Consider the following 27,514-nt stretch of genomic DNA (forward strand, 5'->3'; position numbering starts at 1 on the left):
ACTGATTGCAGCTAACCTAGCAACGAGCATCCGCCGAACATGACGGACGACTTAGATGATTTGTTAGACGAAGTGGAATTAAGGTTTTGCCGTGATGTTTCCGAAATTTCAGTGACCTCTTCTACTTATAAAGAGGACAGAGCTCACTCATCTGGGAGCAAAAAGAAACCAGAAAGGAAAAGCGGAACGAACGGGTACTGTTCTGGCTGGCTAGCATGGCTAGCTTAGCATGGCTAGCTTAGCATTAACTCTATGTCCAACAGCCTGGACGGCTAGGTGGTTGTGGTATCTGCTGGGTAGTACCCGTTCGGCAACACGTTGCATGAGTCATTTTGTACTTCAGTTCTGCTGTTGTCCTGAAGTTAGTTAGCTCGCCGACTAGTTAGGCTAGTGCTTAAGCAAAGCTAACTCGAGGGTAGCAGATGTAACAACCACGCTAGTCCTTTCGTGCATTTTGGCCAGCTAGATGGGCGCTTGGTTATAAAGCAGTTTTCTTTGTTTTTAAAGAATTTCTAACACTGTACCCGCAATTGTAATTATAATTGGCTATTTACACGTCGCTAAAATACAGACTGTAGTAGTGGAAATCTGTATTCTCGTGGATGGCTAACGAGCGTGTTTGTAATAAGCAGCTGCTGTTTTAGGGTCACATTTGCGGATTTTGCTGAATTGCATTTAGCTTCAGGCTTTTGGATTAAATTATTTCTGCTTGGGTCGTGATTTACTATTTAATTCTAATGGTTATAATTATTTTCTTTTCAGGCCAGTGGTCATAAATTAAACAAAGTTACTAAAAAGTTAATGAAGGTGGACGATCCTTCTAAGTATTTTTCTCCAATCGTTTCTTTTCAGTTCCGGTAAATCGGGATTGTCAAATGGAGGTGCCGAGGAAGAAGATATAGACGCATTCCTAGATGACATATTGGACAACGACTTCGATTCCCTAAGTTTAGATGTAAGGGGCGTGTATATGAAACGTGTCCCTCACCCTGCATGCATGTTTTTAGCAACATCCGTGTCACTGTCGCACCCATGACAGCCTGTTATAGTGTTGTATACACGATAAGATTAAGGCCGACTTTATTCGTTCTCCTTGAAACGCTCATCTTTCATACCTAGTGCTGCCCCTTCTCACCGCCTGTCAGATAACTGGCATCTTGAAGCTGTCCAGGGAGTGTGTCAGGCAAGTTAGCGAGGAGAGATTGTGCCTCTCATCCTGTGCCTCCATATCTGTAAATTTAACAGGAGCCCAAAGTGGTCAAGCACGACGTGAAGAATCCACCGTGTTCTCCAGCAAATAGAAAGTAAGGCCAGTACTCCATTGCGGTGTTTAGTTTGCTGACTTCTCTGATGTACCAGTAGCTGAATGTTTGAGTGGTGTGGCACAGTCAACCCTCACAGTCCTTCAGTTTACATTTCTTTACACTTTCCTTTTCAGCTGGATGAGTTAATGATTCCCTGCTGTTTTCCCACACTCTTAGATGCTGCCCTGTCTTCTTGGGTGGAAGCTCAGTAGGAACCGGCCTGGGAACCAGTACTTCTCAAAGGTATGTGCAGGTGGACTGCCGAGAAGATGCCATCAGAGAAACTTACCTTTGTCATTTATGACAGCACTCACTCCCTTGTTAGTGCCTTTCGTGTTGAAAGCACTGCACCTTTTCCAACCCGTCTTGAACATGGCAGGTTAACATTTTCCACCAGTCAGTCCTGTGTTTCTACTTTGTTTTTCTAATTGCTGTCAGTGATACATCTTATTTGCGATTTTGGTCTCCCAGATCCCTCTTGTGTGAATGGGCAGTATTTACGCCATTGCACTTGTTGTAGCCAAGTTTGAGGAAAGCTACAGTCACACTGCTGGGACTTGACACACAAGGTTGGTAATATACACTGTTGACACAGCTGTTAGTCCACTGAAATGGTAAAATTCTTATGTTTCTGAACACATCTGGGTACAGCGACATCACACGCACCAGAGCAGTTAAATATCTGCAGTGCAATATGAAAGTCTAAGGCACTGAGGGAAGCCTCTGGATATGCTTTATAAACCGCTCTTTTAGCGCCAAAGCAGGCCATCGGTGCTGGAGCAGGCGGCATTCTGACTGGTGTCTGTCCAAACCGCGACGTTATCCAGCCGGTTTGCTTTTGCGTATGGTGCATGGCCATCTGCAGGGCACCGCACTGGGTGGAGCTGGTTTAGGGTGAGCGGGTGCAGAACGCAGCTGCTCACAGGCCCAGTTTCTTAACAACAGAGGTTTGAGGTTGATATCATTACCGTAACCATGCCTCCCCATGAGGCTTTGTTTCTCCTGCAGTCAGACTGCTTGTTCTCATCACTTGCTCTGTAGGGTTGTCTTATTTGTAATTAAAAAGGGATCCGTTGGGTTCTGAAATCAGCGTCGGGGAGAGAAACTGAGAATGTGGAGCGTAGGAAAATACACAAATCTGTGGAATAACACATTGCATCACCGGCCGCTCTCTCTGGCCTGTACTCAAATGTATTGAACCCTCGCTCTGAATTCTCCCAGGCTGCTGCCGCCAGTAACACAGAGGCGATTGATGTGAGCCGTTAAACTGCACACAGCGAGATGGCTGAGGTGGTAACGGGCTTCCCAGCAGTAACGTATATCAGCGGTCTGTCACCTGGGGGATGTCATGCCAGGTCCTTTGGCTAAGTAAACACGCCGTCCACACGCAGGAGCTTGACGTGCGTTTGGTCCCTGCTCCCGGCCTGTTCGCTGGGAGGGTACACACGGGTTAAGGCTTTAAAAGCCTCTGCAGCAGGCGATTAAGTGTTTGCAGTCTGTCATTCCAGCGGCCGAAACAATCTCTCGGCCGCTTTTTTGGTCTGAGCCACGGAGCCGAGCTCAGTTTAGTAACGTAGATGGGATCCGTAGTTGGCTTCTTGAAGCGGAGCCCCCACCGAGTGCCCAGCATCACCAGGCTGCATTGTGTGCCATTGCGGTTGGACCTGCTAATCGGGTACTCCGGGAGGGGGGGTCCGAGAGCAATCGGAAAAGCCCCCCCCCATGCACACTCGCTGGGAAAGGGGTCACTGGTGTTTATCTTTTTATGATCTTTCACTCTCTGTCGGGAACGAACTGTTATTTTAAGGACTGAGAACCAGCAGCGAGGCTGTTATTAAGGCAGAGACTGAGCCTGGGTGTGAGGTGGGGGGTGGGACATTCACACATCTTGTAGTGCTGCGGCAGTTTATTTTAATGCACTGTCACGATGCCCCTGGCGTTACCATGCAGAGCTTCTCGTTGTCTATGGTTTTTCCCCTTTTCACACTCCCTGTGTGTTTGTTTGTGAAAGGTGACACCAGAGGGTCCTTTATTTGCATTTCTTAATATCAGCGTGGGGGCAGTGTGTGCCTCAGTGGTCTAAGCCTCTGTGTCTGTGATCAGAAGGTCGTCGGTTCGAGCCAGGCCTCGGCACGTCTGCGGGTCCATGAGCAAAGCTCTCATCCCCCAGCTCCCTGGGTGCCACTTGGGGAGAGTAAGTTGGGGGATACGTAAAGAGAATTTCCGTAAACGTGAAATCATCATCATCATCGACGTTCTTTTAATCACGTGCGCTTTGTGTGTTTCGTGGATATAAACTCAAGGTTTAAAACGGATTTAAAAGTGTTTCGAGTTCCTGACAGCACTGTGGCTGTTCCAAACAAAGCTGTGAATTTTGCTTACAGGGCGTGCAACCAGTTGCGCTGCACTTCCTGCGATTTCCGTGTGACCATGTTTGACGATTATGAGTGGGACCCATCCTGCGATTACCTCTTCTTCAGGTAAGGTTATGCTGCGTTGGACACAGGAGTGCGTGACTGCAGAATGTCTTATCCCCTTTGGTCATTAGGGGGCAGTGTTAGTCCTCCTTTGGCAGGGCCTGTGGGTGGACGGGACAAAACACACGTGAGAGTCATCAGGAGCCCTGTGCCTCAGTTCAGTAAATCTGTTATGCTTGGTGTTCATTTTCGGCAGCTATTTTCTCTGAATATAAGGGCAGCTGAAATGCAAACCAGTTTTCTGCTGGCTGTAGTTATGGGTTTCACAGCAGGGACAATAGTTCATTAACAAAATGTTGTAGTTCATAAATGAAATATGCAGACCTTTTCACACCATTTTTGGGGGGTAGCAGCTGATAGCTGTTACTTTCTTTCATGCCGGGAGCCCTTTGATGCAGTGACCAAGACTGCAGGGCTGTGCTTCAGCAGCATACATGGGATATGTAGCTGAAACATTTAAATGTTACGTTAATTTTAAACAAGTACCCAGATCCTCATTGATACATGTGATAGGGCACGAGTTTGCTTCCATACATCTGTCCAGGATAACTGGGCACATGACCGGAGACGCTCTGAACTCTGAATGGGGTTCCAATTTATCCCAGGGCACACAAATGCATGCACTCACACAGAAAGACAGACACTGTCATTTAGAGACAGCAAGTCGTCTGTATTTCACTCATATTATTTTTTGGAAGTTATGCGGCAAGAAGCTGAAATACCCAAAGGAAACCCAATGGTGACATGGGAAGAACTTCCAGACTGCGCACACACAGAAGCACGGCTTGTCGTTTGATTTACGTCTAGATGTAAGGACCTCTTTTGCTCATAACATCATCCTCTGTAAACGTTAGATATTGTAGCGTGTGAAGATCCCACCACAGGTGACACCAACAACAAATGACATTAACAATCACTTCAGTCAGGTGTCTAAGCTGTTCTATCACTTAATCGAACAGTAAGAGATGCTCTTGGCCAGGGAAGTTACTAGGATCTTAAAACATCTGGGGACCCGCCTCAGAGACCAAACCTTTCTGAGGGTTTGAGAGCTGAGAATATGGTAGTTAAACATGACAGGTGAACCTAATATATTGGCCACATATTACAGATAACATCCATCCATCCATTTTCCAAACAGCTTATCCTACTGGGTCGCGGGGGGTCGGGAGCCTATCCCGGAAGCAATGGGCACGAGGCAGGGAACAACCCAGGATGGGGGGCCAGCCCATCGCAGGGCACAACAGATAACATGTTATTGGTGAATTATACACAGTGATATTAAGAATGTCTAGTATATAAAATGAGAGATTATGAAGGTCTTTTAATGATCTTTATGCATTCAGGAACATTAATTCTGTGATTTTATCAGTGTAGAGGAGATGCTGTAAGCATTTACGGGACCTTAGCGGTGTGCTGTTGTAATGGTGTTTTCTTACTTGTGTTTAGAGTTCAGTAGAAAAAGCAAACTTCATCCCAAGACTGCATCATAAAGAAGATCCTCCGAGTTTCAACTTTAATACACAAATTCTATACTAAACACTAAAGCCCAATATAGTTATGATATTTCGCAATGAAACATACCTGAAAGTTTTCTGGCAGTGACATGAGTAATGAAGAGTATAAAACTTTTCGCAAAATTTCCATGGCAGTGTTGCAATATCTTGCAAAGAGCATAACAGCTTCTCGTCAGAATTCTTTGAAAAATGTTTCATTTTTGTCGTAACCATGGCACCTGCTTTTGAACGTGGAGGACGATGAATGTGACGGGTTCCGTTTCACATTTTGATCTGACAGTTGTTTGTTGCACCCCTGCTGTCTTAAGTCATTTTCCATTCATCTCAGGTTCAGTGTTGGCTAAGCAATTGTCTGCTGCACAAATTACGTGCGAATGCATGCAATCAACTTCGGTAATTCCTCTTCGTGGGCTTGTAGCGAGCCTACAGTCAACACGGTGTAATGACAATTTGCTCCTATTGTGTGAAGAAAATAGCTTCTGTGCTTTTAAGCGTAATTCAAATGTCCTGGCTCTTATGTCCAATCCAAGGTGATCACACAAAGACTTCAGGCCACTGTGAGCATAAGACTGTTTAATTTATCTCACAGTGGGTCGAAAATTACAGTGACCTATTGGGGGGACATGTCTGAGGTTTCCTTCAAACTTCAAAGTCCCTATCACTGGGTGCAGTGAGTAGACCATGCAGTGTGAGTACAAGGAGTGCTGAAAATCATTCTGCATGTGCACACTTCTGGTTTAATGTTCCAATTGGCTGAATTGACTCTCATTTATATTTTATATTATCAACTTAGTAAGTTAAGAAAATTAACTAGATGTAATTATCCTTAAGGCATGTTCCGGACATCTGGCTGTGCTGCTAGTCCCGAATGATATTTGGAATCCTCCCCCCAGCAGGAGAGAAAGGGACCTGGTGTTTGAAATGAAATTCAGGATGTTGTTGGGCTGGGGGTGGGATGCTGGCATGCCGGGCGGGGGTGGGGGGGGGGACATGGCAATTTTTGTCAGCCGTGCTGTCGGTCTCCGCCCTGCAGGAACAATATGCCCAGCCGTGAGCGGCTGCACAGCAAGCTGAGGAGGAGGAGGGGGGCGCGGGCGTATGCCTGCCAGTGCAGCTGGCGCTCAGCACTGCACCTCACACACCTGAGGGACGAAGCCCGCCTGAAGTGGGTCTGTGGGAAACACCAGGTCTGAAGCTCCTGCTCCAGCTGTGATCCCCATGTATTTCTTGGTATTTTTGGTCATTTAATAACAGTTTTTTAAGATATCTTCCAAGTGTGTATGTGCGTGTTTATATGTCTTTTATATACACATACATGCGTGTCTGTGTATTTGCCGATATTGAATAAGGTTCTGCCTGTGTGGCCCTCTCTTTTGGCCACGCCTCCTAATCATCCAGGGTTTGGGGTGGAATAATGAGCCACTGATGTTTATCGCAGTGGGATCCTATGCAGTATTCTGGCCAATCTGTTACTTTGTGTTCTCACCCTTTTTTTTTTTAATTGACAAATTTGGAAGCATAGTAATACTGGGCGCCCCTTGAAATCTACCAGGGGAACACTGTTCTCTGCAGAGTGCCGTTCTGTGGGCTGGAGCGGAGACCTCTGCGAAGGGACCTGTATTGTTCTCTTCACAGCAGCTGTCAGGACGCTGGCAAGATGGGTGAGATGCTGGATCTGGGCAGTAAACACAGGGGATCCCCGACACGCACCTGTCAGGGCTCTTACACTGTCATGCTTAATGGTATCCTTGTGTCACACAACACTCTCTTCAGTCATCGATGTTATTCAGCTTTTCAAACTGGCCATATAATATTCTCCAGTATCTGCTGGTGTTGGCTGTCTGTCCTGCAGTGGAGAAGCTTCGGATTGAGAAAAGCACAATTTAACTAATGGAGTCATATTGAATTTGCATTTGTATGTGAAATATGAAACTCACATAGACATATCGATGCGGTTACTTTGCATGAGAACTTGGTTTATTTATATGTACATGGTCATTTAACAAATGCGTGTGTGGCTGGTCATTGTAATTTTCAGATGGATGTTTAATCCTTGCCATCAGAATGTTTATCTCTGGCCGCTATTGGCTGCTTTGACTTCAAGGCCCAGATTACCCTGCTGGTTCTGCCTTAACTGCTATACCAAAGCCCTCTGCTTCATTCTGTATGTGTTTCTTCCGCCTTTCAAGGGTCATATTATGTGAGAGAAGTACGATTTTCTCATCGTTGTAACATAGATTGTAACACTGGGTGTATGTCGTCCTCATGCCCTCTGCTGCCTGGGATAGGCTCAAGGCCTTCATGTGACCCTGACCAGGATAAGTGGATGGATGTATGGATGGATGTATGGATGGATGGATAGATGGACGGACAGACGGACGCTGTAACAGATAATTACAAAAATTACATTTTTGTACTTAGACCTGAAAAGGAAGCTAATTTTAATAAAAGCTTTGATTGCTTTGAAGAAAATTAGAAGATTCCAAAATACTGAACTATGAGTACTTGTATTGCTTTCTAGAATGTTCTAAAGTGTAGCTGTGTTCATGCTTACTTCTGTGTGTCTGGTATGAAATGTCACAAATGCTTATTTTTTTACACAGCAGGAATGATCTCTGTCAGGAATGATGTGTAACAAACAAATAAATCATGAAACACACCCTTTGGCACATGTACATTGTCTTGTTTGGGGGGATATTGTAAACACTTGAGGTATTGCACCAGCAGGTGGTTGTCTGTCTGACACTGTCTTGTCAACAGAGCTGCAGGCAGATTTCATCTCGCTTGTTTGCAAACATCAGTCTCAGGGTGTCATTTCATGGCACGTCCATGACGTTTTCATAGTCACTGTCAGAGGAGGATGCAGGGTCCTGGCTGACAGACGTCCGCAGGGGTGCTTTATCCCAGCCCACATTCTGGTAATCATCCTCTGAGGAAGTGCTAGAATTCCCTGGAAGAGGAATGACAATCCAGTATCAGGCTGGAGCCCCATAAATCTTCCCATCTTGGAAATGGAACAAAACCACTCAAGAAACTGGGAAAAGTTGCTCTTAACAGATATGTTTCTTTGAAAAGACATAAATTTCCATATTGACATATCACCAAATTAAAGCTGCACTGTTTATTGTTTAAATAATCAGCAATTAAAAAACTGAACATCAGTTTAACGCCTGCTCCTTCCCGCCATATGTGTTTCTTGCTGAGAACCACTATAAAAGCAGGCAGAAAACTGTAGTGGTAAATTAAAATAATTGGCATATTAATTGACAGGTTTAAAGCCAGAGTATTACGAATGCGTCAGAAGGGACCGGGATCACGCTGAAGTTCCAGTCGTGGTTTCCATCACTCAAGTCGGCACGACATCGGCCAGCCAGCCCTTTGGCTCGAAAGGGCCCAGGTGCCAAGACCGTAAATTACCAGGACTCAGCGGAGCTGCTGGGATGGGGTCATCAGGGTCTCCGGGGTCACTACTGCCCGCAGGGTGTGGGCAGTCGATGACAGGAGGCATAGTTGAGTCCTCAGGGGCCGAGACGTCACCCTGACCTTGGGGAAGAGAAAACGAATTCTGAGTGAAAAGCACAGGAGATTCTGTGCTTTGATTGTTAAACAGCCACTTGCTGCTCCTTAGTACACTGGTGTAGGGAAGCCAAAGTCAATTGCGCACAGAATTAAGCAGCAGTCACCAGCGTGGCTGTGTGTGTTTGGAGCCACTGGGAACAGGGGGACTAACCTTGTTTGAGTAGCTCCTCTGCGTCAGGCCCTGTGTTCGTGTACTCTTCTCCAGATGACGTGCTGGAGGATTCGTGGTCAAGCAGGTTCACTGTGATGTAATAAGAGTTGTAGATGGGATCCAGAAGACTGTTGCACTTTTTTTGTATAGTTACCTAATAGTGCAGTGGGGGTTTATCCAGAGCGGCTGAGATGCCCACGTTTGCATTTAATGAATGACAGTAGGGCTACAGAGGTGCAGAGCATCCTCACCGTTTTCTCTGCTGTCGCATCCGAGATCGGGGTTGATGTAGCACTCTCCAGATGACGTGCTCGAGCTGTCTTCGTATACTGCCGGTTGGTGTGGAGGAGAGATCGGACTCTCGGGACAGCTGGCTGAAATGAGTTTTAATACATCAAAATCCAGCTCCAGGTGAAGTTAACCTTTACTGTGTACGTGTGTTTTTGAAGTGCAGGGGCTGGTCTTGAAGCTGCCTTTGCACCATGTAAGTTGAGTCATTCCTTACCCTGTTCTTCAGCCGGCTTCTGCATCACTGCACTGCTTTGCACAGTTCCGCCATGTACTGAGTCTGAAACAGAGGATGTCTTTCATTTTGTCTATGAACTAGGGATGAGAATTATAGTAATTTCTCAGGCTGAGCTCTCTGGCATAAAAGCGAGCGCTAAGTACTTAGGTGCTCATGGGAGGGTGGAGCAGAATAACTGAGAGAGAGTTGGGGTTTAGATAACATAGTTAAGGTGGTCGCCTACTTCAAAAGAAATTGATGCAATAGTAGCAGGGTGCCAGAGGCAAACATTTTCATTTGTTCTGAACCCACTCACTGCCCACGATTAGCTGACATAATGTGACGCTACGGGGTTGGTCAGCAGGACTAATCACGCAGTCACTGACATGCTTTGCACCGCACCGTTCTTCTTTAAATAGTGTGAATCAATATGTGTATTCATGTATTTATGTTAATAGTAGTGATGTAGTCAAGACCACTTATTCTGAGACCAAGTCATTACCAAGACCAGACTGTATCGAGACTGAGACAAGACCAAGACCAAAGCAGGGCTAGACCAATTCAAGATCAGAAATAAACTTGGGGCAGGGCAATATGGCCTAAATTTTGCGTCAGGTATAATTCGAACATGGACATTTTAAATGCTTTTGTACAGATGTAACATTTTTTTAAATAAGACGCACTTATTGGTTGCAAACAGATGAATATAAAGCCATTGTGATAAATACTGAGTGATCTTGACTGGTCTCAAAATAAAACCTAGAGTCCTCTATATCAAAGACCAAGACAAGAGTCAAAATATAGTCAATTCCAAGATGAGACCAAGACCAGTCTCAAGTACTACAACACTAGTTAATATTAAATGTCACTTTAAATGTCGATTGTGGAGTGACACGGTATGAACAAGTTAGCAGGAGCATTTTATGTGTGCGACAGGTTGTTCTCGCCAATGTGTTCGATTTAATTTTGTCCGGACATCATTTGCAATGCGCAGCCTGCACCCTTAACTATTGTGGAGCTGGACTGAAAAATAAGTACATAGTACCCTACGTCAGTGTAACTGCATTGTGATTTGGCCATTAAAAATGTATTCCATTCCTGAAGCAACACGCTCTGTTCAGCTGTGCTTATTTGGCATGTACTAAAAGGGATTCACATTTCAGTGTACAAATATTCTAATATATCTCCACTTTCACCATAGAGTACTTAGAGTACAGATACACTTTTGAGTATGCAAGTATGCTTTCGGATACTTGAGTGCTCAAGTATACGTCCCCATTCCAATATCAACCTCAATTTGCTATTTTCGTGAGCATTTTATAATTTTTCCCAGACCCCGAAAGACCTGTGTTCGGTGAAATACAGGCATTGTCTCACTCCTATAGGATGCCATGGCAACTGCAGGCTCCAAACTGAAATCATAGTGTTCGTATGTCGAGTGGTCCGACGTCGAGTCGTCAGCGCTGGCCTGGGCCTGCAGCCTCCTAGGGATTGCCATGCCTGTGGGCAGGGAAAACGAGGCATGCTTTGGTGACAGGCAGAGAGGCCGGCAGCTGGGAAGTCCGTCAAGGCGCCCTTTACTGTCGGGGGGTGTCAATGTGGAAACAAAGCAGGAAGACAAAGCTGTGTCAGTCTGGAATGCTGGTTATGTGTTCTGCCTGTGTAAGATGTGGGGGTGGTCCTGACCCACTGGGCTACCACCTGGTTCTCCATGTTTGGGTAAGGACCGGAGTCACATAACCTTTTGAGCTGCATGTCGAATGGCCCTAACATTGTAGTTCTGTAGAGAAGCATGGATCAGCAAAAGGAGGCTGGCAGAGATGGTGTTTTGCGTTGAATGGCTGCTCACCGTGGCCTTTCCCGAAATACCGGCAGAGCGCGATATTCACAGCTGGAACCATCAGGAGAATGAGGGTCAGGACGATGCAGCCGATCACTGCGGGGGGCAGTCTGGCCGGTGCCCTTGTGATCAGGACTGTGCTCTCCATAACTGCAACACATAAACTCTTTAGGGGGTTGAAGTCTGTGCCTCATCTGCAACAACACTGGAATTAGGTAGAGCAGTATTTCCCAAGCCGGTCCATGTTTTTGCTCCCTCCCAGCTCCCTGTCAAACAGTCCACATTTTTTATCTCTTCCAGCTCCAGCAAGGAGCAGAAATATGGATTGGGAAACACTGAAACAGAGAAACATTAACTTGGTCATGTGCATATTCACCTGTGGTCAAAGTGAGGTTGTCGGGCATCTGTGTCATGTTGGCCGTAGTCGGATAGGAATGTTTTGATGCTGCAACGGCAGAGATGGATAGAGTCAATGGGAGACAGTTGCAGTGTTGCCTGTTGGCACAGGCTGGTAGAGGCGTTTAATAAACACTGATTATCCTCCTGCTGCTGAAGAGGCCAGCTGTGCATATGAAGTCTTAAATATTCAGGTATTGTTCATTAATTATGTATCTGCTTGACATGAACCATGCATCGGCGCCATGCACTTAGCAGAGGTGAGGGTTACCTGAGCATACGACTCCTGCGTCCTCTTTATGGCCACAGAACTGTTCATGTTTCTTGAAGGGGCACTGGCGCAGTTGGGTCTCATTTCCGGAACAGTTGACCTCAACCATGGTGATGTGGCCCTTGCCTGGCCCAAAGGACACCCTCTCGCCCGTCGCTTCCACAGCGATGCCACATCCCAGCTGCACGCAGACCACCCTCGCATCCTTCTCATCCCACCCATCGTCACACACGGTGCCCCAGGTCCCGTTCTGCCACATCTCCACCCGCCCTGCACAGCGGTCCGAGCCTCCCACCAATCGGACATCGGCGTTCCCTGAATGACACACGGACCCACCAATGAGGTGGTATTCCTCAAAATGAGCGAACAAGGTATCTTTTTTAAAATGCAGACTCACAACAGGTGATGTTGGACACTTCGGTGCAGCCACTCAGCGTGGCCCCCTTGCAATGCAGCTGGCCGTTCACGTAGCTGCAGTCTATCAGACAGAGGGAGTCGGCAGCCACACTGCCCCGGGTGACCTCATACACCCCCCCGCAGACTTTCCTTGCTGCCACCTTCGTGTCCTCGGTGGAGAGTTGCACTGCTGTCCACTTCCCGCCATGAAGCACCTCCAGTGTCCCAGAGCAGTTGTTGGACAGTCTGGGTGTAACACCCACTGAAAAGGAGAGGGAGTGGGAGACACACAGGACACACAAAGCAGGAACTGTCACACCTTCCTGCTTGACTGTCATAATAAGGACATGCTGGTGACATGGTGGGGACATAATGGACATGATGGGGACATGCTGGGGACCTGATGGGGACATTCTGGGGCAGGGTTGGGGGGTTAATCTATGATGGTCTCCTTGGTTACAGGCATCTGGTATATCACACAGAATGTCTTCCTATTTCCTATGAGGCATGCAGTTCCCCTGGCAACGCTGAATTCCTGAGGCAGCAGGGCTCCTGTGAGTGCGGGGTGGCCTCGTGGCTGTGGCCCGTGCTGCTCGATGCACCGAGCACGGCACCCCTGCCTGCTGCAAGGGCCCATCTGCCACCACATCCTGTGACTCATTTCCTCTGGAAATGTCAGACTTTCCTTTGTCTGCGGGTCGGAGCAGTTTTTAGAACAGCAAAGCCCACCCCTCCACCCCGATGCAAACCACGTGATCCGCGTGGCACGGAGGTCACACAGTCGTTGGCTGGTGACACTGAACTCTGAGATTTGTGTTCACGAAAGCTGCAAAGTTTATTCTCACCATGAAATTCTCGGAAAAACTATGATTTTTTTTTTGTATTAATTTTAATGATTCCAGACGAGTGATGTATCCATGACAGCTGTGTACGGCTCACAAACGAAGGGTGTCGTTCAGACTAATAGTGCACAGATCACAGTATTTTACCAGTATATATAAAAACCATCACATATGCCTCATTCCCACCAACATGGAGCCGGGGCTGGGCTGGTTCTCATTTGGTGCCTTTTGAGAACCTACCCGCGTTTCCACCAGTTTCAAAAATGAATGTAGGCGGAAGTGAGAGTAAAGTAAAGAGTCATATATATTCGGTTTTGTTGGATTTATTTTGATCTGTTTCAGATTTTAAGTTTTTATAAGTTGCCAAACGAAAAAAAGATTTCAGAGTATGACTTGTTGCGCCCCGTCTGTACTGCCTGTATCCAGTTCTGTCTCATTAAAAGCTCCACATCCGTGTGCGTAAGTGAGTTTATTCATTGTGTTACTGCTGTCCTCTTAAGGATCGCGCAATAAAAGAGTGCCAGTATCTGAACTTTGCTGTGCTCCTCATGATCTCTTCACCTCTCGAGTGCCACAGTATTTTATTTATTAGACCTGCGGCTTGGTTTTACAGTGCAAAGTTATTCTGCTAATAAGATATCTACCTGCTTCACTACAGGCACCGGTGATATCACACAAAACTATATCAGTTATGGACTAAATTTTCCGGGTATGCAGAAGGTTTGGTTAGACAGCCCATCCCACTTTCGGTGACATTACGGGCACTAATTTTCTTTGTGGAGACCCATAAATGTTTAATTAAACATTAAAAAATGTTACCTTATTATCATTACCTTATAAATGCTACTGGATGAACTGTATATAAGCAATAACATACTCAAAGCTGTGTGCTTTGTATCACAGCTGTGATCCTGCAGCCCTCGGTCTGTGGCCTCATGCCTACAACCGAATCACAGCCAGGATATATTGGAGTACAACCGCGCGACTTCGAGTATGTTATTGCTTGAATAAAAACGGACTGATTGCTGGTATTCCGAAGCTGTCAGACATATAAATACTTAAGAAAATTAGTATTCCTACGTGACATTGCAGACATGACGGCTAAACACCCAGATACATGGTGGGACCGCCAAGAGCATGATCACGCGATCTCTTTCCGGAATCTTCTGCACTCGCGCCGTCCGGCTTGGCTAGGTAGACCCTAAGCACCTCACTGAGGGGTCACAGGTCTGGCTGTCAGGACTCCTGAGCATCACTTCAGACCTTTACACAGCTAGTCTACCATGTGGCTCACCTCGCATATATTATTTACATATAAGAAACAAGCTGCAACCAGATACTTAATTGCCGCTCTGATGCTATAGGACGGGTAACATTTTTTCAACTTGTAAATGCTGTTGATAGCCAGAATCTACATAAGAACATAAGAAATTTACAAACGACAGGAGGCCATTCAGCCCATCAAGCTTGTTTGGTAAAAACTTACCTAATAGCTCAGAGTTGTTAAAATCTTATCTAGCTTTGATTTAAAGGAACCCAGGGTTTTAGCTTGCGCTACACTAGCAGGAAGAGTATTCCATACTCTAACTACATGCTGTGTAAAGAAGTGTTTTCTTCAAATTCACTTTAAAATGTTCTCCCGCTAATTTCCACCTATGGCCACGAGTTCTAGTATTTAAACTGATCTAGGCTGGGATTATTATACTGTAAATGACAGCTGTAATCAAGGAATCAATCACTATTCAGTTAAACATAAGAAATGCTACAGAGGTATGTGTACTATAGTTACGCAGTGTCAGAGTGCAGCGACAGGACAGGCAAGGAAGCCGATTGCCGGGGTGCCTGAGGGCAGCCGGTTAGACAGCGCGCCGCAATGACAAATCTGCTTTATTTGTGTATTCTGGAAACAAAGCACTACTGCTTATTAAATTATTAAATACTTACTTGATATTCTTAATTTAGACTTCACACTAAGTGAAGTATTTTTGTCTAGGGTCCCTACAATTGCCTGTGCGCCATGTTAAGGTAAAGTAGCTATTAACTGTACGATTTTAAAGGTTGCGCATCTTGAAAAAGCAGAATGCAGCTGATGCTGCACGGTGGTGATCTGTGCTCCTGCACTGGCATTGTGGATGAGCTGGACATGCCACTGAGAGGAGGTGCCACATCTGGGTACATTTATAATTATGAGGCACGATTGGCTTTTGTCTTGGTTTTTAACTGTTAATCTTTTAATCTGTCTTTCTGTTTCATCAGAGTTTGTTTCTGTGGTAACAGGGCCGTCAGCCTCACAGAGATAATGGCTGTACGACCAACAGGAGGACATCTCAGGACATCAGGAGGAGTTTTTCCATCGTTAAGAGCTTCACGTCGGTGTATCGCTGCCTCTGTTTGGGTTCCGCACGAGTTTGAACAAACAACTCCAGAGGCGACACGTGCAGCGGAGTATCACTAAGCATGTGTGTTTTTCAGTTAGTGGGTCTCCTTAAACTCACCCGGGGGTGCGGCCGATGTATTGGTCACTCCCGTGCCATTCGAGAGCTTTTCATGTTGCTTTTCCGGTGGGGTTCCAAGCCCTGTGGGGTGATAAACGGCCAGAGAGTTGGTGTTAAGAGACTGCACCATCCTTCACTCCGCGTCAGGTCTGCCGGCGTCGCCGAGGTCGATGGGCGCTACAGGGATTCACCATTAATGCTGGAATAAAGTTGCCCCCGGGTCACATGACCGTGAGCAATGGGTACATCCTACCGGGCTTAAAAATCCTGTGTTTCTGTTACAAAGGCTAAGGCCCAGGGGTAAACACCATGGCAAATGCTAATGAACAGTTTAATTAAAACGCAATTTTTTTTTTACCACAGACATGCTATTTAAACACATAGCCTATATAGTTTTTTTCCCAGTGAAAACATTTTGCCACAGACACAGATGAGTGCTGACACTGACGATTCCTCCTGTGGCCTAATCCCTAATTTCACATCTTACGGCAGTACCATTCAGTTACTTCGGATGACATCTGCCTGTCATGGTCACCTGGAGTTTTACCTGTAGTTTGACCTTTAGTACAGTCATGGTCACCTGGACTTTTACCTGTAGAATGACCTTTAGTACGGGCATGGTCACCTGGAGTTTTACCTGTACTTTTGACATTTAGTACGGTCATGGTCACCTGGAGTTTTACCTGAACTTTTGACCTTTAGTACGGTCATAGTCACCTGGAGTTTTACCTGTACTTTTGACATTTAGTACGGTCATGGTCACCTGGAGTTTTACCTGAACTTTTGACCTTTAGTACGGTCATGGTCACCTGGAGTTTTACCTGTAGTTTGACCTTTAATATGACCATGGGACAGTTTGTCATGTATCAAAAAAGAAGAATGGAATGCAGCCGTATCGGGTTTCACTTTTATCTGTACCGCTTTACAAGAAGACCTGCGTTTGTCATTTATAAAAAGTAGCAACTCATTAATAATTTTCTTTATAATCATTTATTAACGATTTACAAAGTGCTTACAACCTAATTACTGCACATCGGTACCTCATCATTGTGCTACATTTGTATCCCACAGTTGTGTTTTGTCACAGAGTGTCGTGCACTGGACGTCATACGGTGCCCGATTAGTATGCGACATAAAAAATTTGAATTGTAATAATTACTTACATTATAAAACATCTATGAATCTTTATTAAGGGTAGTCTTACTGTAGAGTGGTACCCAGTTAGCATTATAGAATTAGGGTTATAGATCAAACTGGGAATTGCTGGTGTAAAACCAGTGTTTTGTTATGATGATCCTGGGGACGAGTCAGTCATACATACAGCATTATGTTTGCAGACTGATGCTCCATTACCATGACCCTGAGACTTAACTGGTTATAGAAATATTGTTATATGTAAGAATGATGTAAACCAGTATACCCTAACTGGGATCCAGGGGATCTTTGTTAAGTTCATCAGTCTAATGGATGTTAATTAGTGATCTTTTAAACATTCCATGTAAATGTTAGATCATACATATAGCTAGGTGAAAAGCTTACCAAACAAAATCATTGTTTGCATGACTTCTGGAGCAGGTAAGAAAATCATGTTGAAAAACACTGAGAGACGTACGCAGAAAGCGGTGTGATTTTGTTACTTATTGTTGACGGATTTAAATTGAAATTAATCGTCTGATCGGCGCTATTTAATCAGGTGTTCAGGAAGTCAAATTTGAAGTATTTAAAAAATCAAAAATATTTTATAACCAAAAATAAAAATTTTTGGCTATGTGGATATATCTACGATGGAAAGACCAGAACAGTCATCTAAGATGTGGACCTGATCCCGGTATATTTGGCTCTTCTATTCAGCGTTTTTCTTGTCTAAAACAGAATCACACGCCTTTAATCCTGAACAGAGTGAACGGTCCAAAACATTCCTCACCTAAAAGGACATTTTATTCCAACAGAAGAACGCTGAAGAATAACATCCAGGTATTTTAAAGTTACTGACTCCCAGGTTGAAGGCCGTGTTAATGAAGGCATGTTGGTGACACTACAGCGCCAACAGAACAACCTTAATGTCAGTCATTCCACATGTAGATATGTGTGTCGAAGCTCACAGGTCACATTTCAAACAGCTTTTGTAAGGGGGGTATCGGATTGGGACCATGGCTTTTCAGTCACGGATTGGATTGTGACTGAAAGGAGATAATGTCGCATTCCATTAGAACTTAGAGAACGTAAAGCAGGGAACTTCTAATATGCTCCTTTCACACAAACACACGGCTGCCTTGTCTGTATCTTCACTGCAACTCCACACCGTACAGAAGCCCACAGAGAACATCCAACATTATCTTTTTCTGTCTCGTTATGTCGAGATCACAGCTCATTTTTCTAATGATCTCACCGTAGCCAAAGTTGTTTTCTCAAGAATACAAGCATATTTTCTTGAGATCACAAAATAATGAACGTTTTCTCCGGAAAACAAAAATTGTAATTACGCATATAATCGTGTCTGTGACCAAGATGTCCGCCGCGTTTGTCCAGAGAAAAAGCGGAACGGATTCCACTACAAATGCGACTGAATCTTTTTTGTTTATTGCATTCCAACCAAAAGTGTGAAATTCCCCCCATGAGCTCATTGTGAAAAATTAATTTCAGGCTCTGAATGCAAGTCCTCTATGGATTTCTGTAGGATCGAGATTTAGTGAATTATTCCTTTAAAAAATATCAGCGGCAGTAAAACTACAGGGTTAGCCAAAAGTAGGTATACAGTTTTTATTTTGCAAAGTTATTGCTTAAAGTAGGTATAGAGTTTTGAATTTTCAGTACTCATTCGGTCACGTTTAGTCACATTCCAAATGTCCTCCGATACTTTACTACAGCCTGTTCCTGTCACTGTGGCACACAAATCCCGGTTAGCATCAATGTCTACAAATGCTTACTAGGCGAAGTCCTTCGATTCATCGACTGTGGGGCTTCCTCTCAAAAACTACGCCCGAAAAACAAGCCCATGGGTGTGAGGTCAGGTGAGTGTGGTGGCCAGTCAGTGCTGGCAAGTCACCCAATCTAATGCGATGGAAAGGTGAAGGTGTTCTCAAGGTACCTGAAATGTCACAGTGTCGGGGACAGGCTGCAGGAATGTTTCATCCATATATCAGGAATGGAACATTAACAGAGGAGATTTCAAACATCTAAGACACTAAACATGGCCCAATTGATGTAATACAAAAAGCTCTATACTTACTTCAAAAAATAATCTTTACTTTGCAAAATGAAAACTGCATACCTACCCTGTACATTTCACAGTATTCTGGTTAAACCTTGTAATTGGTCCTCATTTCACGTACTTGCCGAACTTGGGGGGGGGGGGGGGGGGGGGGGGGGTGTTGTGCGCACGGATCATGGAACAGCTACAGTCCGTTATGCCAGTAGTTTTCACGTTGTCAGAAAAATGTCACACCCCATGTGTTAAATGAAGTATGGCAACAGAACCGTCAATTTGCTTATACAGTCCAGTGATTCATTATTACCACAAAAGACTCTTTATCAATCCACTCTCTCTTTATGTCCATGCTCAGCTTAGTATCGGCGTCCCGTTACGCAAACAGGACAGTCTGTGCCCAGATCGGCGGACAGCGCAGTGCCACGCGAGGCCGGTATAATGAAGGCAAGGAAGTCAAGAGCTGTGATGTTCATCGATAAAATCGGCAAACATACAGTCGCATCTAGAATAAGCTCTGTGCTGTTTCTCCTTTGAGCGGACCTTCCCTTAGGTACCCTGTTAGGTGTAGCTAACGAGAAGCCCAGCATTTGCAGGCCACGGGTGGGCCTGACGTGGACCTGCCACGGACCTGCCACACGTCCCGGAACTGCTGAGGCCACGACGCGAGTCAGCCGGCCCATCGCTGTCACACTCTGTCAATTTCAATTTCACGCTGGAAAACATCTGACTTCCAGTTTCTCTATGGATTAATATATCTGTCAACATTATATGTTTTTTAAACCAAATTTACACTTCAATGACTTGAATGTTTAATTAATATTTTCACCTGGTAACTATTAAAATCCTCTAGAGTGTGACTCTTAAAATTAGGATTAGCGATTGCAGTTCATTATATATATTAATATGTTTTTATGTATTCATGCTTTGACTCATTTTTAATTGAGGAGTTAATAACAGTTTCAAAAAGCGGACCTGCTGTCTTCTCCTTCCCGAGGAAGGCAGGATGCACACGTTTGGATCCAGAAAACCTCCCTGTGGACGCACGGCAAATCCTGTTCCGAAGTCTCAGTCACTGACTCAGTCTGGGTAGATTTCAGGTTATTTTGCGTGTTCAGTACTTTGTGGAGTGTAATCGATGCCTTAGTGAAGGCTGACGCACACTAACGTGAGAAGAGTGGCCAAGATGCACGCAGATACGCTCACACGCTCTACGGCGGTCAGACTGAGTGTCCCGCTCGCGGTTCTTGTTGCTATGAATAGGTTCATGTGTGGCCGTCCTGGTTAAATCACCAGACAATGTTAAGCATGCCTCAGGCCTCAGTGAAAACAGCAGTCAGTTTTAACACTTGTTCTTCCCCAAAGGACCTTTCCCCCCTACTCAATCCATCCTGTACTTATCCAATATTTTATTAAGGATTCTCACCACACTATACTCAATTTTTTTTTTCGCTCTTTTTTTTGTGAAATTCCAGCACTTTCCTGCTAATTACTTTGAGGAAGGTGTGTTCAGTGGTGTCTAACCATGTAGGAATTTCCCCAAATAATGTTTTTTTTTTTTTAACAAATATATATATATATATATATATATTTTAAAATTGCAAACTGAATGAAGAATTTAAAGGTATAAGTTTAACGCAAAAATAACGTATTTAAAAATTCTCCAAGTATGAATATCCATTCTTTTTCTCTTCCGGTCCATTGAACGGAAACAACTTCTCTGTTCATACTGATGTCGCAAATTTTTAAATTGTTACCAAATCTATTACCTGCCACCGATACATATTTAGCAGTTAATCTCAGGTGTGTTTTTAAAGTTTACTGAGTTTAAAGTATCGTTTCAAATATGCACTCACTGGATGCTCTGTAAAATATGGAAACTATTAAAAATATATATATATATTTAGCGCAATAATTTAAGGAAGGCCCCTTTGGTTCTGAACTGGATTTGGATCCAGGTGACTGGACTTGCTTAACAAGCCAGGTGTGTGGTTTGTCTTTAAAAAATAACTTTCCAGGAGCAGGTGTTTGTGTGTGTCACCTGCACTGGACTCAGGACAGAACCATGCAATTTCAGATTTCCGCAATGGAGGATAAATTAATTCACATGCAGGGGATGTGGTGTGTTTAACAAAGCACTTTGTTTATGGCTACACTGCCGACCCGCTCAGCGCCTCCATTTCTCTGCTTTGATAATATAAGTGCTTAATGAAACCGAAGTATTATAATTTACCATCTGAACTAAACGAAAAGCACTAAATTTCCAAAGCATAGAACCCTACTTCTCCTGTTAGCCACTGACCATAGACTTGGTTGTTTGTGTGCGGATTTCTTCTGCGTCAACAGCTACAAACCCAGATTAATGATTTGCTGTAAAGCATCAGTATACAGAAGAGGCAATTCCTCCTACCTTTATCAATTAGAGCCGGACTGGATGACATCCAGACGTGCCGCCTGTCCATCGTGGTCTGACCTAAAGGAGGCGGTAGCTCAGCTGGAGCTTCTTACCTTGGAAGAGGCCGACAGTCTGAAGGACAGTGAGCGCCTGCAGCAGTCTGTACTTCCATCTCATGGCGAGGACTCTGCTGTGGGGGCCGCCTGTCTCTTTGATAAAAAAGCGACGTTTGGTGACAAAAGGAAAAATTCTGTCTTCATGTGCGTCTGTTTGGCGCGGCGTTCGCAGAGCCTCGGCCCGCCAGCAGGTAACCTCAGCCACTGTTGGTGCGTTTGTAACATGTGGTTTCTGCCTTTGCTGCTTGTGGGCTTACTGGGTCACATGGCCCTCTTTGGGTCATGTGACCGCACACTGCTCCCCATGCTGAGTGCATGCAGGGCATCGGCGCATCTGATCACGGATGGAAACTTCAGATATAAAAAAAAAGACGATGCTTAGCAGTTCTGCAGGGCTGTGCCCTAAACATGCACCACATTCTCAAGCAGAGCTTGGGAAGTTGCATGTATAGCTGCTGCCGTTTATAAAAGCCGTGAGACTTGATTATTTGGGTCCAATGAAAAAGTTTTAAGACAAAACAAAAAAAAACAAAGAGCATTCACGGCCTTCTGAAATGCCACAGGAGCCATTAAAACCAGGCATAATAGTAGCATCATTAGTTATTTCCTTTGAAAAGGCTTTACACAGTATCGGCTATGAGCTGATGCTCTTTGAGGCCGCAAATCGTATTTCAGATCCCTCATAATCATGGTGTTTGTGTGTCCTGATTTGGCTGATTGGGCTCATTATGTCTGGTTGTGCAGGTGTGCTTCAGGTTAGACACATAACCACAGACCCCACGGACTTGCTGAATGAAGTAGAGCAGCACGCATGGGTCACTGGCTTGTGGTGCCACAGACCAGACCAGCTGCTCCTTTGCGGATACAGCTCTTACCAGCAAACTTTCCAGACCCAGTTCTGCTGTCCTGAAGGTAACTGCAACCTGGGGACTGAGTGTTTCTCTCTGTACAGTGGCTTTGGAGCCCATAAGGGTGACAGGAGATGAGAAAGGTGGGTCACTTGATGGCCCCCCGTTATCTAATGACTCCCGTGAGTCCTGCATATGAGCAGTGCAGCGGACATCTTGGTCACAGACATGATTTATATAGACTTCCCTCACCTGCTGCAACACTCACAGCAAACAGTGTCCAGGGTGGCGCTAGTGAGCAGGTACTGAAAGACAGAGACAAACAAAGTCTGCTTTACATTACGGTGAGGATTAGTGAAAATGACAGACTGCTCAAAGTCTCATGTCACCATTATTTTAATGGCCATATACCAGCATTACAATATTATTCCATGCGTGTAAGAGTAATGAAAACCAGCTATTTATTACCTTTGTTTTCGCCTAGTATAGGAGCTGCTGTTTCAGAGATTTCCCTAATAAGCATATTTGGCATCGGCTGTAGTTTCTGGATGGAGGCAGGTCATTTGAATATGGCAGCTACAGTACCGTATTCTTCCAGCAGAGGTCGCTGCAGCTTTACTCAGGTCATTCCCAGTCGTCCGTTACGTCATTCCCAACAGCTAGGTGTGTTTATCCTTAATTTATACTTGACGATGGTCATTTATAATACAGTATGAATAGCGTGGCAGTTTTTAAATGATTGTTACGTAATTCACAGCTTGGTGCGATTATACCACCAGAGTCATTTGTCCATATTTTTTTTCAGTTTACCAGCTGTTATTTAATTCACACCTTTACAGTTTAAACCGCTTGTTTTCGTTTTCATGCTTAATTACTGTGATTCTTTTTAAGCTTATCTGTTTTACCTCATTTTATTACTTGTTACTTCATGAAAGAGTTGTCAAATATGAAATCACTTGTTTTCACAAAATTATATGTCCAGTCTGTATTTCTTCTTTGTAATGAGATCTAAAAAACTGAAGAATTTAATCTGTCTTCTATTTTTTTTTTCTTTTGACAAGTCCCAGTTACGAAGCTGAATTCAGAACTCGTTCCATTACAGCCGTCCTCTGAAATGGTTATAAAAGATAACTGCAAATTGCTGTTGCCACAAGAGCAGGGAGGGAGACTGACAGTCCCTTCAGTTGGAGTTAATAATTCATATGTATAGATTTCTAATTTGACTAGGGATCAAATACCCTGGCCTTCCTGACTGGATTTCCCTGCTGAAATACCATTCACCATTTATTAATGTTCATAAAAGACATTTCCTATATTTTGGTTCCTATGAGGGGCGGCATGGTGGTGCAGTGGTTAGCACTGTTGCCTCACATCTCTGGGACCCGGCTTCGAGTCTCTGCCTGGGTCACATGTGTGTTTTGTTGTGGGGTTTCCTCTGGGTACTCCGGTTTCCCCCTACAGTCTGCATGTGTGTGTGAATGGTGTGTGAGTGTGCCCTGCGATGGGCTGGCCCCCCATCCTGGGTTGTTCCCTGCCTTGTGCCCATTGCTTCCGCGATAGGCTCCGGACCCCCCGTGACCCAGTAGGATAAACGGATTGGAAAATGAATGGTTCCTATGAGGCAGCTCTTCCATACAGAAGATTTTGGAATTCATTGATGCTTCAATGGCAGTTAATATAATAATATATTCATGTTATGAGTTCGGTGAAGACAGTAATTTCCAGATCCTTCCATTTTTGTTTTTCCAGGAAGTTAATAGAGGTCTGCTTTTGCCAGTTTCCTTGCCTGTACCAACATTAGTGAATGAGTGTGAAATTGGTGCAGCCAAAATGGAAGCCAGGTGCTCCACCTTAATCTTAGTGGGGACAAGTAATCCATAAGAAAATCCAGGTCTTTGTCAGTAAGTCTTGTAAATTATCAGTCTGTTCATAAAGTATTTGCTTAATCATAGTTGTAAAAAGGCACAATGCTTGACCTGTTATGTTGCCCAGAGCTTGAACAAAGAAACATCTTAACTTGCCCACACCCAGGAAATCTAATCCAATGAAAATTCAGTGGCATATGAAAAACATGCGTTTCCAGTCATATGTATTTACTGTAAAGTGGTGTCAATTTTTCTACCAACTAAGAAGAAGGATGTTAAGCCGGGAAGCAGCAATAACAGCCTCCAGTTAGGAAGCTGCATTGTTGCGTGTTGTGTGTCTCTGATAGGAAAGTGGACAGCCCACTGGTTAAGAGCACGAAGTCTGCTGCAGGTTTTAACTTGAGCTGCTCCATAAATTCCCCCTATATCATGTGTGAAAAAAATAGTAAGATAAGCAAGTAAATGTAGATGTATATCGCCACCTGCTGGCGGATTGTGAGTATGAGTAACGAGTTTAGCCCCCATACTGTGCTCCTCAGCTCTACATAAAGACGCATAGATAAAGCAGGATGCCAGTCAATTAAATCTAACCTCAATTTCACCCCCACACTTACCCAGAACCCTTCGCCTGTAGGACTTTCTGTGGCTGGGCATCCTTCCCATCAGTAATTACTGTTGGCTGTGGTAAATTGTAATTGTGGGGCATGTAGGGGTTGCCATACTGAGAGCGTTTAGAACGTCTTGGGTCATGTGGGACCACTTTCGGCTGCAGAGGCGATTCCTCCTCTGGATGTCGTCTTCTTTCAGCTCTCTGTGGAGTATTAGCCCCCACCTGCACACTGGAATTTCACGGGGCAGCTGTTTCCTGAATCAGCAGCGATAGTGCTGTGCCGGTATCCTGATCGCCATGGGCATCAGGCATGTAACCCCCCCCCCACCCCCCACAAAATGTATTTCTGGCTATGGACATGACGGGCATCAACGCGAGAAAGGTGCCGCATCCCCGGCAGTGAGTGTGACTCACGGAGCCCAGTGAACGCTGACACTGCTGGGGGATCCTCTGCAGATCCAGCAGGCATCTCAGGCTCTGTAACTGGAAACTGTTCCATCCTCATTTTTGCTTCTATTTTCCCCAAAAGGAAAGATGCCATGTGTGAGTGCGTAGTAATAACATTAATAATGACGACATTCCACAGAAGAACAAGCCCACCTGACGGTCAGTTCCTAGCCACAGGTGTGATGGCAGCACAAGTCACATTCATCAGTTATTTCTGGCCATAGCGATCACCCAGGGAGAACAGAATCGCACCGGCCCCCTTTCTCGATACTGGCCTTTCTGACTGTTTTCAATCTAGTCTTTTCACAAGATAACAAAAACTACAGCTGCTTTTTCCTCAGAGAGAGCAGAAATTTTACCAAGAGGAAACGTTAGCTTGAAAAATCAGTGGCAATGCAGCACCGAGGCTCAGGAATCACACACAACGTGGCTTTTCTTTACTGTACAATCCTGGTTTTTCAGTAAGTGCTTCCATCCAAAGCAGCGCACTGAAGCGGTGAGACTCATTCCTAACCCCAGACAGGCAGGGGGACGAGCTGTAGTACTGTGTTTATGTAATACCTGCTGAGGAATCTGATAAATGTGTTTTCTCCTCTGACTGCAAGCACGGCTCTTATTCTGGCCCACACAACAACCGCCACTCAAGCAATCATCGAGGCGACCAGCAGCGCAGTAGGATTTACCCACAGCTCTTTGGGTGATTTTCTGGGCCTTTAGTTAAATTTCTGTGTGAGTGACATTGGTATATGGACACGGTGGATATCATTTTCTAAGATGGGGCCAATGTGACTCCTTACTGAATGTGCTGGATGTGGAAGCAGCACAGCTATGACCCACACAGGACAATCACACATAAGAATTAATGTGCCAGGACAGAGACTGACAAGGCACCATCCAGGACCATCTAGAGCAGTGTAGAACTGTGTAGAACGTAGACTGTCTGTGGGTGCCCAAGGAGCAGGTTGGGAAACCCCGGCGTGGGGGGCCTGCTGTACTGTCATAGCGCGTGGTAAACTGAGTTCACAGGATCAGCAAGAAGTGGTCCGAATGCTCCTCTATTTGCATAACTCAATTCATAAAGCAACGAGCGGCAACAGCGACAGTAACAGCAATAACATCGATAACAACTGCAGCCGCAACCGTGATACAACAGTAACAACAGCAACATCAACCACCACATAATACACATTTACAACAACTTATCATTAAACAAGCATGTGTGTACTATTGGTTGTGTGTGTGTGTGTGTGTGTGTGTTTGTGTGTGTGGACGTATACCTATATGTGTATGTATGTATGCAAGTGTAACGATTTCTCCATGGATGTGCGAGTAGTTGATGTGGGACTCAGCTGGAGGTTTCGGAGAATGTAACCCCGAATAGGGCTTTACTTTCTTAGCCTACTATAGCTAATAATAAATCACCTTACATAAATCGCTGTCAGTATATATTTTTTTCCGCGCCAGGTGCTCTTGTGGAAACCAGGCACTGATGCTCCTTGAGGGAGAAGATAAATACTGCAGCTTGTGCAGGTTTACTGGGCTGGTGTGTGTTAAATTTGGGGATGTGGTTAATACTGTTACATAACAGTCCTGGATTTTTGAATAAACCCGTTTTACCACCTTCTTTTACAAAATCAGGGTTTATATTTGAGAGACAGAACAACAATGCCAAGGTAAAGTCAGATTTTCATTCTATGGCATTTTTCATTACCAGAGTCAGAGGACAGGAGCAAGTCATTCATCATTCTGCCAAATGTTGTTTCACTGCTATGGTGGCATCTGAACATTGTTGGATTGTGCAAAGATAAACAGCTTCTGGTAAAACGTGGACATTTCTGACACCGGAAGGTTTCACACAGGCCTAAAAGTAGATTATATAAATTGAGATTTGACTCCTTTAAGAAAGCCTTGATTGCACTGTCTTAGAGAACAAGTCCAAAAAATTATATAATAAGAGAAAATTACAGGCAGTAACTCTAGCACACACCTGCCGTTATCGATAGGTTCCTGCAGAGTTATTGTGGCTATAAACCTGTTCTTTGAACTGATCAACCAACGTTTTTAACCACAGACTTCCTCTAACTGCCAAACAGATGCAGTAAAAGGTGTCAGAGATGGTGGGCCGTCACCCTAGGAAGGGCTGGAGGAGCGGAACAGTCCACTGAGAGGGCAGCAGAGTGTGCGGGAGCTGGAAGCAGCGCCTTCCCTGGAGCATATGTGCATATACTGGTAACACATCCAGGGCGGAAATGGGTGAT

At 44.8% G+C, this 27,514-nt stretch overlaps 2 protein-coding genes across 2 annotated transcripts in view; one reads left to right on the forward strand and one right to left on the reverse strand.

The window, feature by feature from the left end:
• Window positions 1-7,954, forward strand: cfap418 (cilia and flagella associated protein 418). The gene is made up of 6 exons (XM_049024683.1): window positions 1-194; window positions 853-955; window positions 1,246-1,304; window positions 1,482-1,547; window positions 3,689-3,784; window positions 6,329-7,954. Exons 1-6 carry the CDS (start codon window positions 40-42, stop codon window positions 6,486-6,488), a joined length of 639 nt encoding a protein of 212 aa, XP_048880640.1. The 5' UTR covers window positions 1-39; the 3' UTR covers window positions 6,489-7,954.
• LOC125748487 (T-cell differentiation antigen CD6-like) overlaps window positions 7,246-27,514 on the reverse strand; it is a 27,004-nt gene continuing 6,735 nt past the window's right edge. The window contains exons 2-14 of the mRNA XM_049024681.1: window positions 22,587-22,639; window positions 21,484-21,579; window positions 15,771-15,851; window positions 12,435-12,695; window positions 12,038-12,352; window positions 11,747-11,815; window positions 11,380-11,520; window positions 10,908-11,030; window positions 9,531-9,593; window positions 9,277-9,399; window positions 9,026-9,115; window positions 8,713-8,838; window positions 7,246-8,245 (exon numbers count right to left, since the gene is read on the reverse strand). Coding sequence (XP_048880638.1) covers window positions 8,112-8,245; window positions 8,713-8,838; window positions 9,026-9,115; window positions 9,277-9,399; window positions 9,531-9,593; window positions 10,908-11,030; window positions 11,380-11,520; window positions 11,747-11,815; window positions 12,038-12,352; window positions 12,435-12,695; window positions 15,771-15,851; window positions 21,484-21,547 — 1,590 coding nt within the window. The 5' untranslated portion in view covers window positions 21,548-21,579; window positions 22,587-22,639 and the 3' untranslated portion in view covers window positions 7,246-8,111. The remainder of the gene's footprint in view (window positions 8,246-8,712; window positions 8,839-9,025; window positions 9,116-9,276; window positions 9,400-9,530; window positions 9,594-10,907; window positions 11,031-11,379; window positions 11,521-11,746; window positions 11,816-12,037; window positions 12,353-12,434; window positions 12,696-15,770; window positions 15,852-21,483; window positions 21,580-22,586; window positions 22,640-27,514) is intronic.

This window comes from Brienomyrus brachyistius, chromosome 9, assembly GCF_023856365.1.
Source record: "Brienomyrus brachyistius isolate T26 chromosome 9, BBRACH_0.4, whole genome shotgun sequence".
Lineage (NCBI taxonomy): Eukaryota > Metazoa > Chordata > Actinopteri > Osteoglossiformes > Mormyridae > Brienomyrus > Brienomyrus brachyistius.